The following is a 13,161-nucleotide window of genomic DNA, read 5'->3' as shown; positions in this document are numbered from 1 at the left end:
ATGGAGAGCAAATAAGATGTGATTGTATCATAGCACTGGACAAATGCCCAGAAGCTCTTTCCCAAGAGCTTTTCCCACTAGAACAAGAAGATGAGTGAGTATATAAAATAGACCATGATTGTGTGTGTGTGTGTCTGTGTGTGTGGAGGAGCTTCGGTGAACAGGTGCAGTGGAGAGAACACGATGGGATTCTCAGAGTTGCTGCACACCATTGGCGGCATGGGGAACTTCCAAATCCTCCAAACTGCTCTCATTATGTTCCCTGCCATCCTGATCACTTGTCACAACTTCCTGCAGAACTTCACAGCCATGACCCCAGAGCATCACTGCCGGCCGGTCAACTGGACCAACGGGTCTCAGGTCCCGGGTGGTGTCCGAGATGGGGATTTGCTAAGAGTCTTCATCCCACTGGACAAGGACCAGAAGCCCGAGCGTTGCCTGAGGTTCTCTGAGCCTCACTGGCAGATCTTAAACCTCAATGGCACCTCGTCTTTGAACTTGGACACCGAGGGCTGCCTGGATGGGTGGGTGTATGACCAAAGTGTTGACTCCTCCATCGTTTCTGAGGTGAGGTAAAACTACAGCTGAATGCTGAGTCTTCAGATGTTTTGTTTGTTTTATTTTAATGGAGACATAACTCACTCCATTAAATGCTTAAAATTTAGATATACAGCTGGATACATATACACTAGATCAAGATACAGATTATTTCTAGGACCCTAGAAGGCTCCCTTGTAGCCTTCTGTATCACTACTGCCCCCCCATAACCACCATTCAGACCTCCATCACTACCACTTGGCTCTGCTTATGCTTGAATTTCACATGAATAGAATCAAAGAGTATGTGCTCTTTAGTGTGTTGGGATTTTTTTCATTCAATATAGATTTTTAAGAGTCATCCATGTTGATACATGCCTCGGGAGTTGGTTCTTTCTCAGGGCTGTGGAGCATTCCATTGTACAAATATACCACAGAGTGCATGTCTGTTCTACCACTGAAATGCACCTGCAATGGTGTCCAGTTTGGGGCTATTATGAATATCATGGTTAGGAGCGTTCTTGTACATGTATTGGGGTGGACACAGATATTCGTTTCTGCTGGATGTATGCCCAGGGGTGGGGTTGTAGGATCATAGAGGGGCCCCAAGTTCTGCCAAATAATTTTCTGTGTGTGTAAGATGTTCAGATATGTTTGATTGATTTGTCTCCCTGCTGATACTTGGTCTGGTCATTTTTTGCCTTCGCTTAGCTATTTGCAAAGCAGTCAGAAAGTTGACATGACATCCATTTTCTCCCCACCCAATTTCTCAGACCCCTGAATGAAATGAGAACAAAAAGGAGGGAAAATGAAGCATTTCAAGTGAACTGGGCCTAGATTCATGTTGGTCATCTTTCTTTTAGGGTAGAGGTTTCCTAAGACTTGGGACTCTGTGTTTTATATAACACCTGAGATAATGTGCTTAATTCATCACCATGACATTGATATAAAGGTCTGTGCCATTTAAAATAAAAGGACCAGTGCTCATGATGGCAGCATTATGTGCTTCAGAACAAGCTATAGGTTGGTCAATTAGTGTATAAGAGGTGATGAAGCAGCTCTTGATATTCTATGGAAGCCGCAGGGTGAGGGTGCACTAGCCACCTGTTGACACTTCTCTTTTCCTCCAGTGGGACCTGGTGTGCGAGCACAAGTCACTGAAGTCCATTGCTCAGTCCATATACATGACGGGACAGCTGGTGGGAGCTATTACCTTTGGCATCTTCTCTGACAGGTGAGGGGAGGAGGCCCGAGGAAGTCTCCAGAATCTTCCAACAAGGCTAGCATTCACGCTGTCCCCACAGTGTCCTCGAAGGCTCAAGATCCCACTTGAGAAGACCCTCCCATCTCTTCCTCCCTGCCAGACAGCCAGGGCCACACTTGATACCTCAAACAGAGGAGCCAAGGTGGAGTGCTCACCCCTCCCTGCCCAGGCCCTGGACACCCCACTTTCCTAGGAGACAGTCCTCTGGGCATGCATCTGATGTGACAGAGGTGATGGCACCTCTTTTTCTGTTCTGAAATGAATTGCAATCGTTAATGTCGAAGTACTTCCTGCTTGTTGATGAATGTTGAGTCACGTGCCAGAACGCCTTCATCCTGTGAGTGCTGAGAAAGCAGCCTTGGCCTCAGTTGGCCAATGCATGACCTTACCTGCAGGGCCGCCTCCACCTGTCACCTCCCCAGGAAGCGGGAGTCCTTGTGATGACCAGTAGTGTGGTGGAAAGCTAATTCCGCTGAGCGCTCTCCCATGTCCTCCCAACAGCCCTGTGTAGCTGCTCACATTTTACAGATGAGAAGAGGCTTAGCACCACTGGTCTTAGAGAAAACAGATTCCAGCATGGACATTTAGTCAATGTTCTTGGAAGTGATGATGATGCCATGAGGAAGAAGCTCTGTCTTCCATCAGCTCTATCTAGACAGATAATCCTGGTTAAAGCTGAGCAGGCCAAGGTACAGTGTCTTCTGAAAGCCAGCCCTGGGTACAGTATCTTCTAGTTTTGCCACCCTGTTGGATGCATCTCCCCCAGTGCAGCAGAAAGAGCATTTCAGTGGACAACATCAGTAGGAGCTGGCCTCTGCCCTCTATGAAACCTTAGAAAATTCACTTAGCTCTGGGGATCATTTCTGTACAATTGAGGTGCTCTCTCAGTCACCTAGTGGCCCCAGTCACTCCTGTCTCCCTTTGCTGGGCTCCAAGAACACACAGCCTCTGGCCCCTGTGCTGAGATGCCCAGCCATAAGCTCTGGGCAGGAGGGACTGGTAAAGCCAGCACTTTGCTCATCAGAAAGGAGGCCACTTGGAGGGCCCCAGACTCTGTCCTCACCTGCACCCTACCCAGAGGTGAAAAGAGGGAACTAAGTCACCTCCATGAGGCCTGCAGGGAGCTCTTGCTTTCAATGCCAGTCCCTAGTAAGTAGGGACCTGCAGCCTGGCCAACTAGTATCCTGTATTCCGAAAGCTGAGAGCTGCCGGGTGTCCGAGGTAGAACCCTAGGTCTGTAGCATCCACCTCTGGAAAGAGCCCAGGTAGGGAGTGGAATGATGTTGAGGGTATGTAAACCCACCACTTCCCCACTGCTTGCCTGTTTCCCTTTTTTTTTTTTTTTTTTTTAGATTTTATTTATTTATTCATAAGAGACACAGAGAGAGAGGCAGAGACATAGGTAGAGGGAGAAGCGGGCTCCCTGCAGAGACCCCCATGCGGGACTCAATCCCGGATCTCCAGGATCAGGCCCTGGGCCGAAGGCAGTGCTAAACTGCTGAGCCACCCGGGCTGCCCTTGCCTGCTCCCTTTTGAGACACCCCCTTGACCACCCCTCCCTTACCCCCCCCCCACCTCCTCCACCACTTCCCTCCTCTCCAGCACACCAGCAGACCATGTCAGCTCCATCATCATTATAGACCAGGACCCACCTCCTCCTCTCACCACCCCCTAGGCTGCCACTCTGGGAGCAGCCTTATTCATCTTGCACCTGGCTGGCAGAAACAGCCTTTGAAGGAGCCTCCCTGCTTCTTCCTATCCATGAGCCCTTCTGTTATTCTCAGATCAGTGGGAAGAGCAATCTTGTTAGATACAGAACAGATCCTAGCCCTCCTCTGCTCAAGCTTCCACCAGCTCTCCAGTTCCTGGCCAGGGAAGCCTAACGCAGCGTGTGGCCTGCTGGGGCTCCCTGGACTGGCCCCTGAGCCACTGCAGTGAACCCAACCCTCTGCTTCTTCCTCCTGCCTTTGCACTGCTTGTTCTCCCCACCAGGGGCACTATTTCCAGGACACCCCTTCCGGTCACTTCTCACAGCCTCAAATCAACAGTGGTGTGGATTTCTCATTGGCTGAGGGATGGGGCAAGTCATTTAAGCTTGAGCCTCTGTTTTCTTATCTGTATAATGGGGATAATAATGACATTGACCTGAGATGACGCGGAAGTAGCCCCCAGCACACCTCAGCACTATGTTCGTGGCACTTGTGTCATGTTCCCAGAGGAGGCTTCTCCTGCCACCCTATTTACAACCGCCGACCCTCTGACATTTCCTGGTCCCCCGCTCTGCTTTAGTTTGTTCTGTGGCCTGTTTATCTTACTGTCTGATTCTCCCAAGTGGACTGGAAGCTCCACAGGCAGGCCTGGAGCAAGCCTGGCACTGGCATCTGAGCACAGCACTTCGTAGTACAGTGACACCAGGCCCGGGCTGTGGCCAGCGGTAGGGGGGGTCTCATGGGAAGGGGCAAGGGAGTCCTCTGCATCGGCTCCTGCTTGGCACACAGGGGTCTGAGAGGATGCAAAAGAGAATGAGCGTCAGGTCAAGGGTCATCTGGAACATTCGAGGCCCTGCACCTCCCTGTGAAAGCAAGGAAGGAGGGAGTTCCTCCCCAAGGTCTTTTTCTTCAAGTGGGAGGGTGTCCAGAAGAGGTCGCGGTCCCCTCCAAGGCCCGTCAATCACATGTGAAGGCGGCTTCCAAAGCCCTTTTTTCTAAGGATGCAGTGAAATAGGGGACTGACAGGTGGACAGGACAGACTGGGGCAAAAGGCCTGTGCAGAGCGGTCACTAGTCCCCTTTGCAGCTGCCCCAGGCTCAGCCTGGCAACTCCGTCTCGGTGGCAGGTACGGGCGCAAAAGGGTGCTGCAGAGCGCGACAGTGCTGATGATCGCTGTGGGCCTGGGCGCCGCCTGCGCGCCCAGCTTCCCCGCCTACTGCGCCTTCAGGTTCCTCAGCGGGATGGCGATGACCGGCATCATCGTGGCCAGCCTCTGCCTCAGTGAGTACACCTGCGCAGCCCTGGCCCTTCCAACAGCTGTGCCACCGGGGTTGGGTGGGGGGGCACCAGTTAACCTGCCTGGGCCTCAGTTTCCCCATCTGTAAAATGGGGTGATAATGATAGCACCTTCATCATCTCATATGTATTTATAGACTAATATCTGGCACCCAGAAAGTCCTCAAGAAGTTTTTGCTGTTTGGTGGTGGCTTACGCACCCCAGGCTCAAATTCCCAACTCCAGTGACATATTCCTTGCTTGTAAGGTGGGGATCATCACAGATGCTCCTGCATAGTGGGGTGATGAAGATCGAATGAGATGGCCGAAGGTGCTTGGGACCGTGTGTCCTGGGTGGCACTGGGCAGGAGGAAGGACCAGTGCAGGGGCAGAGCCCACCCATCAACCGGGTTCAGCAGGGTAAAGTTCTGCAAGGGTATTGCCTGGGATCTCTGTCACTGACCTCTTGCCCTGACCCTGTGGAGCTGATGACCAGCAATGCTGGACTTGTCATCCCTAGCCATGGAGTGGACCCCGACGCAGAGGCGGACACTGGTCAATACCTACGCTATGTATATGTTCACACTGGGCCAGGTGATCCTCTCCAGCCTGGCCTACTTCATCCGGCAATGGCGCTGGCTACAGGGCACAGTATCTGTCACCTACGTGATTATTCTTCTGTATTCTTGGTACGTCAGCTCTCGATACACAATATATCATACAGAGTTGCCTGGTCTGGTCTGTCTTCATGAGGAGTGTTTGCTGACCTCAGAGCTTACTTTGGCTTGGGCCTGCTGAGATCTGACCTCCTTAAGGAGAGAAGAAGGGACCCTTGGTATACAAGGTGTCTCCATTTGATTTTTTTCCCTCCATATCATCCTCGGTGAAAAGTCTATGCCATTTAGGGTTCTAAGTGGCTGCACACTTCACCCCGTACCAAATTCAGTCTTGAGTGACTGTGAGGCCCTTTATGTGCCCCAAACTCACTTGGGTCCCTGAAATGCCTCATGGGGTCAGACTTGAAGATTTTTGGCCACTCCACTCAGCCGAGAAGAGATTTACCATATAAATCCAGAGCCACAATGAAAGTGGGAACTCCCATAAAAATGACAATGAGGATCCATGTTAGTGCCATGAGAGATATTGAGAGTAAAGAAGTAAATGAGAAATGCAGGTGGCAGAAGACGTGTACAACTTGGCGATAGTTTTGCAAAAAAACCCCACACATGCCTGCATTTGTGTCGTGTGATATGACAAAAAAGGAAATGAGAGAAACAACCACCAGCCCATTAACCAGGGCTTACCAGCCAATTAATAATTGCTCTCCTTATTCCTCCTTATTCCCATTTTGCTTATTTAGACTTTCTCAGATCTCCCTGTTTTCAAGTGGGCCAGCCTTGATACATGGTGGTGGTTGGGGCAGTGAGCCCAGTCCCTGCGTGTGTACTGTGGGTGGAGACCCCTTGGCACCTCCAGCTGGTCAGGGTTGCAGGGGCAGGAGGTTCTGCCCTTGTCTGATCATACTTCCAGACCTCTCCCTCCCTCACCCCCTTCCCTCTCACTATTAGGGGCCTGCCAGAATCGGCTTGCTGGCTCGTCACCCACAACAAACTTGACATGGCTGTGAAAAATCTGCAGGCTGTGGCAAGATTAAATGGCAGAAAGGAGCAGGGGAGGAAACTCACTCCAGAGGTATGCACAAAGAAAACCCACACACTACCCGAATCCTTCCTCCTGACCTGGTGATAATTCTCACTGAGGGCTTAAGTTGGCCTGCCAAGAGTGAACAAAGAGGTAAGTTTCTACATCCAGAAGTAGTAGCTGTCACCATCAGATAACCAGAGGACCTGTGGCAAAAATGTCCTGTTACATCCTTTCTCAGAAGCTACCACCAGGTACATTCCACCAAAACAAGAATGTGAACCTAGGAATCCGGGAAATAGAAGATCCAAAATAGGAGAAAGGTAAAGAAGAAGGGGAAAAGTCGTACAGAAAACCTAGAGAATAGGGCAGCCCAGGTGGCTCAGCGGTTTAGCGCTGCCTTCCGCCCAGGGCGTGATCGTGGAGACCCAGGATCGAGGCCCATGTTGGGCTCCCTGCATGGAGCCTGCTTCTCCCTCTGCCTCTCTCTCTCTCTCTCTCTCTCTCTCTCTCTCTCTCTCTCTCTCTCTCCCCTCTCTGTGTATTCTCATGAATAAATAAATAAAATCTTTAAAAAAAGAAAACCTAGAGAACAGTCAGTCTGCACTGAAGCAAAAGGATAGACATGTACTGATGGCCTTTCCTGAAGAAAAAAAATTGATGCTAATAGATTGCTTGTTATATTTAATCTTATTAACAGGAGTTTACGGTTCTATCAAAGAATTTGGGGATAAATTAGTGCCAGGTACTTAAGAAACCAAGAATTTAAGCAAGCAAATACACAAAAGAGGCAGTTACTAACTCCAGGAAAATAAAAGGTCAGGTCATGGAAGGAAATATAATAGGAGTATGCTACATGGTTCCACTCTGAATGAGATTCACATTGGGAGAATGACAGAAGGGGAGGTATAGGTCGGAGATGGTAGAGTAAGAGGGTTAAATCCTCATTCTTTCTTAGTATAAATCAATCTAAAGTTGGAAAATCAAGCTATAGCAGTGTAGCATTTTATTTGGAAATATGAGATAAATATGAGAAGAAACACCTAGAAGAGTAGAGGGCAGTTGCTTCTGGAGAGTGGGAATTGGGAGAGGTACTACAGAAAGAGGAGGCAGGGACTTTTCTTTCTTTTTTTAAAAAATATTTTATTTATTTATTCCCAAAACACACAGAGAGAGAGAGAGGCAGAGACAGGCAGAGAGAGAAGCAGGCTCCCTGCAAGGAGCTTGATGCACGATACTTGATCCTAGACCCCGGGATCACGCCCTGAGCTGAAGGCAAACGCTCAACCACTGAGCCACCCAGGCATGGCAGGGACTTTTTTTTTTTTTTAAGATTTTATTTATTTATTCACGAGAGACACACAGAAAGAGAGGCAGAGACATAGGCAGAGGCAGAGGGAGAAGCAGGCTCCTTGCGGGAAGCCCGATGTGGGACTTGATCCTGGGTCTCCAGGATCATGCCCTGGGCGGAAGGCAGATGCCCAACCCCTGAGCCACCCAGGCGTCCCGTCCCGGCAGAGACCTTTCTAACTATGAATAGAAGCAAAATAACAATGGCTAGGATCTCAGACTTGGGGCCATTCACCTGAGTTTGACTCCCAACTCTTCACTTAATAGCTCTATGATCCTGGACAAATTATTTAACCTTCTGAGCTTCAGTTTCCTCATCTGTAAAAAGGATTATAGAGGGGCACCTGGGTGGCCCAGTCAGTTGGGCATCTGTCTTCAGCTTGGGTCATGGTCCCAGGGTCCTAGTACTGAGCCCTACATCGGGCTCCCCTCAGGATTTCCCTCTCCATCTGCTCCTTCCTGCCCCACTCATTCTATCTCAAATAAATAAAAATAAATTTTAAAAAAATGTAAAGGATAAGGGAATCTCCCTTACATTAAATAAGTTAGTTCACATCAAGTACATAGACCCCCATCTGGCACATAACAAGTGCTCAATAAATGATGGTCATCTTTGATCCTCAAGAAAAACTAGTTAAAAGGAGAAGTTGTGGGGATCCCTGGGTGGCTCAGCAGTTTAGTGCCTGCCTTTGGCCCAGGGTGCGATCCTGGAGTCCCAGGATCGAGTCCCGCATTGGGCTCCCGGCATGGAGCCTGCTTTTCCCTCCTCCTGTGTCTCTGCCTCTCTCTCTCTCTGTGTCTATCATGAATAAATAAATAAATAAATCTTTTTTAAAAAATAAAAAATAAAATAAAATAAAATAAAAGGAGAAGTTGCTAATATAAGAGAATACACACCACAAATTTGAAGTCCTCTATTTCTCCTTGGAAATGTGTATAGGAATTGGCCAATGTGGGAAGAATCAAGTAACTGCATGGCATCAGAAAGTGTAAGGACTAAGGGCCAGAGCCCTTTCTTCTGGCATCCCCACTCTGATCTTTTCCTACTAGGTGGTAAGCTTCCACATGCAGGAGGACACAGCTGCTGTGAAGGAGTCTCCATTCTTCTTAGATCTCTTCCGCACTCCAGGACTCTGCAAAGTTACTTGCTGTATTGCCCTGGGATGGTGAGTGGGCCCCAAAGAGTGATCCCCAAGTCATTCACCTGACACCTGCTCCTGAGTTGTCATTCCCTGGTGCCCCACTGGCTTGAGACAGAGATGCATGCAGGCAACAGACCGTGGCTAAGCAATCTGAGAAGATAGGAACACTTGACAAAGTCTAGAACCTGAGAGTATTTGGTTCTAGAATAAGATCATATCCCATCCATAGCCAAAAAGTTTACAGAGACTCCTTCCATTGGAAAGAAAGGCAAACCGTGGGCCACCTCTAGGGTATGAAGTAATTTCTGGCAATTTCTCTCATCCAGGTTTTCTGCAGGCTTTTCCTTCTATGGGCTGGCCTTAGATGTGCAGAAATTTGGGTTCAACATCTACTGGGTACAAATGCTGTTTACAGTTATGGATTTACCCACAAAGCTGCTGGCAGGCCTGAGTATGGGCTACTTTGGCCGCCGAATCACTGTTGTCTCCCTGTTGTTGTTGGCCAGTTGCATGATCCTTGTCACCACATTTGTTCCTCAAGGTGAGGTTTTCTTCTGGGTCTCATGAAAATTCTCTTCTGATATGATGTACAACCTGTATGATGTACAGGTCCAGTTTGATGATTCAGAGCAGACTAGAGAACTGCATGAACCTGCTTTCAAGTGGTTTCCTGTGATTGTAGACAAGTTGACCCACATACCCTCTGTTGACCCTCACAGTTATTTAGGAAGAATAATTAAGAGGCCCTTATTTGGTATTGACTGCATGCCAAGCACTGGGCTAGCACTTCACATGTACCAACTCATCTAATCATCATGAGGACTCCATGAAGTGCTTTTATAACTAAAGCATAAATAAATAAAGCTCAGAGAGGTGGAGTGACTTGTCCAAGGTCACACAGCTAATGCGTGTTAACATTGGAGAAAACAATAAGATGGTTTCATGGGTGTTTTTATTATATCAATCTCTATAGTTTTCCATATGTTTGAAATAGTTTTTTAAAAATAATAAAAGATTGGGATCCCTGGGTGGCTCAGCAGTTTAGCGCCTGCCTTCAGCCCAGGGCATGATCCTGGAGCACGGGATCGAGTCCCACATCAGGCTCCCTGCATGGAGCCTGCTTCTCCCTCTGCCTATGTCTCTGCCTCTCTCTGTGTGTCTCTCATGAATGAATAAATAAAATCTTAAAAAAATAATAATAATAAAAATAATTAAAGATCATATGTAAAAGTTCTTATCCCGGTGCCCAGCTCATGGTTAATATTGAATAAACTTTAATTATCATCTATAGATAAGTTTATAAAGATATAAATTCAGCCATCTGAGATCCAGTAGCAAGGGATACTAACTTGAGGTGGTCATAGGAATCCCAGAAATCTAAAACCCTGCAAGTGCGAGGTATGTTGAAGATTGTCCCTTCTGTCATTTTACTGATGAGAACACTCTGTCCATGGGGCAATCACCTCCCTGAATCCTCAGGACAGGGCTAATCTCAGCGTCCCTCACTCCCTAACTCCCCATGTCCTCATTGGAAAATATCCACTTTGTTTAGTTATTAGTTATTCATAGTTATTTCTTGAGCACTTGCCTTCCTGCGGCCCAGACCAGACCCTGGCTCATGGAGCACAGAAACCTTCAGGGAGACAGACAGTAACCAATGGCTTCATTGTGTCAATTGTAGTTGGGATCAGTGCCTCATAGGAGATGTCCAGGGAGTCAGGGAATACACGGTGGGCTAGGTACAGCAAACAGGGTCAGGGAAGTCCTCTTTGCCAGAATAGCATTTGAATCAGACATCTGAAGGGGCAGCCCGGGTGGCTCAGCGGTTTAGCGCCGCCTTCAGCCCAAAGCCTGATCCTGGAGACCCAGGATCGAGTCCCACATTGGGCTCCCTGCATGGAGCCTGCTTCTCCCTCTGCCTGTGTCTCTGCCTCTCTCCTTCTCTCTCTGTGTCTCTCAAATAAATAAATAAAACCTTTAAAAAAATAAAAAAATGAATCGAGATCTGAAGGTGGGATTAGAAGTAAGTAGATGAATAGTGGGGGAAAGAGCACTCTGAGGAGTGAGAACCACAAGTGTAAAGGCCCTGAGGCAGAGAGGTGCTTGACACACTGAGATATGAGGATAGGTGATTGCATTGATATTTAATTAACTCCCTTTTGTCTACCCCCCACCCCACTGCCTTCTCTCAGACATGAATACCTTTCAGATGATCCTCTGTTTATTTGGAAAAGGGAGCCTGGCTGGCTGTTTTACTTGTCTCTACCTATACACCATGGAGCTCTTCCCTACTGAAATCAGGTAAGAAGATGGATCAGAGGGGGATCCCTGGGTGGCTCAGCGGTTCGGTGCCTGCCTTTGGCCCAGGGCGTGGTCCTAGAGTCCCGGATCGAGTCCTCCCGGATTGAGTCGAGTCCCACGTCAGGCTCCCAGCACAGAGCCTGCTTCTCCCTATGCCTCTCTCTCTCTCTCTATGTTTATCATGAATAAATAAATAAAATCTTAAAAAGAAAAAAGAAGAAGAAGAAAGAAGAAAAGAAGACAAGAAGAAGAAGAAGAAGAAGAGAGGATCAGAGCCTCTGGATCCAAGAGGGCAGCCTCTGTCCCTCAAAGCTCAGAGCTGGGCCACTAGTGAAACCAGCCCCCATTTGGAAATAGTTTTGTGGTGTCACATCTCAAAGTAGTAGGTTCATGTCACTATTTTATCGTGATTTTGGTTATCATAGCACTTAGCTTTTGGAATAATGACTAGAGCATGGCAGGCACTCCCATAAATGGTCTAGTTTCTATAGCTTCGGAAAAATGTAAATATCCTAGATAGTGGTAGGAAATCAAGAAGTCGAGGACATCAAGTACTGTGCCTGGCATGAAGTACGTGCTCAGTTAGTATTAGCTGTCAATTTTTACACCATTGTTATGGTTCCCAATAAGCATCCTACATACAGGGCCACATCTGAGATGAATGTTCTCTTCCCTGTGATGTACCCCTACATGATCCATACCAAGATCTGGCCCTTTGCCACTCAGCCTTCTCTCAGTGCACCAGCCCGGAGACTCAGGGCCCAGTTCCATTTATTCATTCACCAAATCCTACCAGGCTTGTTGCAGGTGCTTGAATTATGGCAGCATGCATGTAAGGTCCTAACCCTTCCTATGCTCTCTCTCACCACAGGCAGATAGGGATGAGTGCCGGGATCTTCAGCACACGCCTGGGCTCCCTCTTGGCTCCCCTCATCTACATCCTAGGAAGCCATAGCCCAGTGCTACAGCCTGTGATGTTTGGCCTCATGCCTATCCTGGCAGCTATAGCAGCCTCCTTCCTGACAGAGACTAACAACCAGCCATTGCTGGACACCATCCAGGAGACAGAGAAGAGGTAGGACCCTTCCTGCTCCCTCTCCAGCATGTCAGAAAGTCCTCATAGCCTGTGGGGATGGACCAGTGAGAATGGGTCAGTGGGGTCCTTGCTGCCCCGGCAGGACTGGGGCACTCCCTTGGCCCCTGTCAGGACTCTGGGGCAGCTCCCACTACTCCTGACCATCCACCTGAAACACAGTAATGGCTTCAGGTTTATTAAACTTGGTGGTGAGTGTCTGAGAGCCCTATGAAGCATTTGGAGGTAAATCACGCGGGAGGCCATATACAATTCTGCCATAGTCTCCTTTTATTAAATATGCCATCACTTTGTATGTGGAGGGGATCTGTCACACGGCTAAAGTCCCTCCTCTCACCTAACCTATGGCTGCAAAACGACGTGTGGTGACCAGATGAGGTCAGTCTGTTACTCCAGATGAATTTCAGCCATGCTTTTTATTTTGAAGGAGGATGGCCATCTAATCTATACATTGAACACTTCTTTTCAAGTGGGATCCTTTGTCTGTGGTTTGGCTGATCTGAACCTTGTCTGGTTCCTTGTCTTGGGCTTGGTCAGTAGGTCAGTGGGGCAGTGGGGCTCTGCTCCAGATGGGCTGGGCTGGCTTGGGAGCACCTCCCTGGGGGCAGCTGTGCCTCTCCATTTCATATGCCTGGGCCCAGCAGGCCCCTCCTTCTCAGGGCACTGACAGAGCCCTTCCATCCATGAAGCTCTCACTTTTCCACTCACAGCTTGTTTTGTGCCTCTCCCTGCCCAGAATGAAGATGGCTCATGACAAAAAAAGAAACATAAGTGAAAATACCACAAAGAATGGATTTGTCTCACTTCTATCAGAAATGACAAAAGTAGAAGGCACGGTGTGATTTCTTTG

The 13,161-nt window shown here is 48.4% G+C and overlaps 1 protein-coding gene across 1 annotated transcript; it reads left to right on the top strand.

Moving 5' to 3' along the window:
* The first annotated feature begins 219 nt into the window (after positions 1–219).
* LOC121471665 (solute carrier family 22 member 20-like) lies at positions 220–12,297 on the top strand. Its single transcript, XM_041722446.1, has 9 exons — positions 220–567; positions 1,667–1,770; positions 4,636–4,790; positions 5,305–5,473; positions 6,353–6,476; positions 8,826–8,941; positions 9,244–9,458; positions 11,110–11,218; positions 12,090–12,297. The coding sequence occupies exons 1-9, from the start codon at positions 220–222 to the stop codon at positions 12,295–12,297; spliced, it is 1,548 nt and encodes a 515-aa protein (XP_041578380.1).
* The last annotated feature ends 864 nt before the right edge of the window (positions 12,298–13,161 follow it).

This window comes from Vulpes lagopus, chromosome 11 (assembly GCF_018345385.1).
Source record: "Vulpes lagopus strain Blue_001 chromosome 11, ASM1834538v1, whole genome shotgun sequence".
NCBI classification, from domain to species: Eukaryota; Metazoa; Chordata; class Mammalia; order Carnivora; family Canidae; genus Vulpes; species Vulpes lagopus.
The sequence above is the reverse complement of the archived record's forward strand: the minus strand, read 5'-3'. Positions and strand labels throughout refer to the sequence as shown.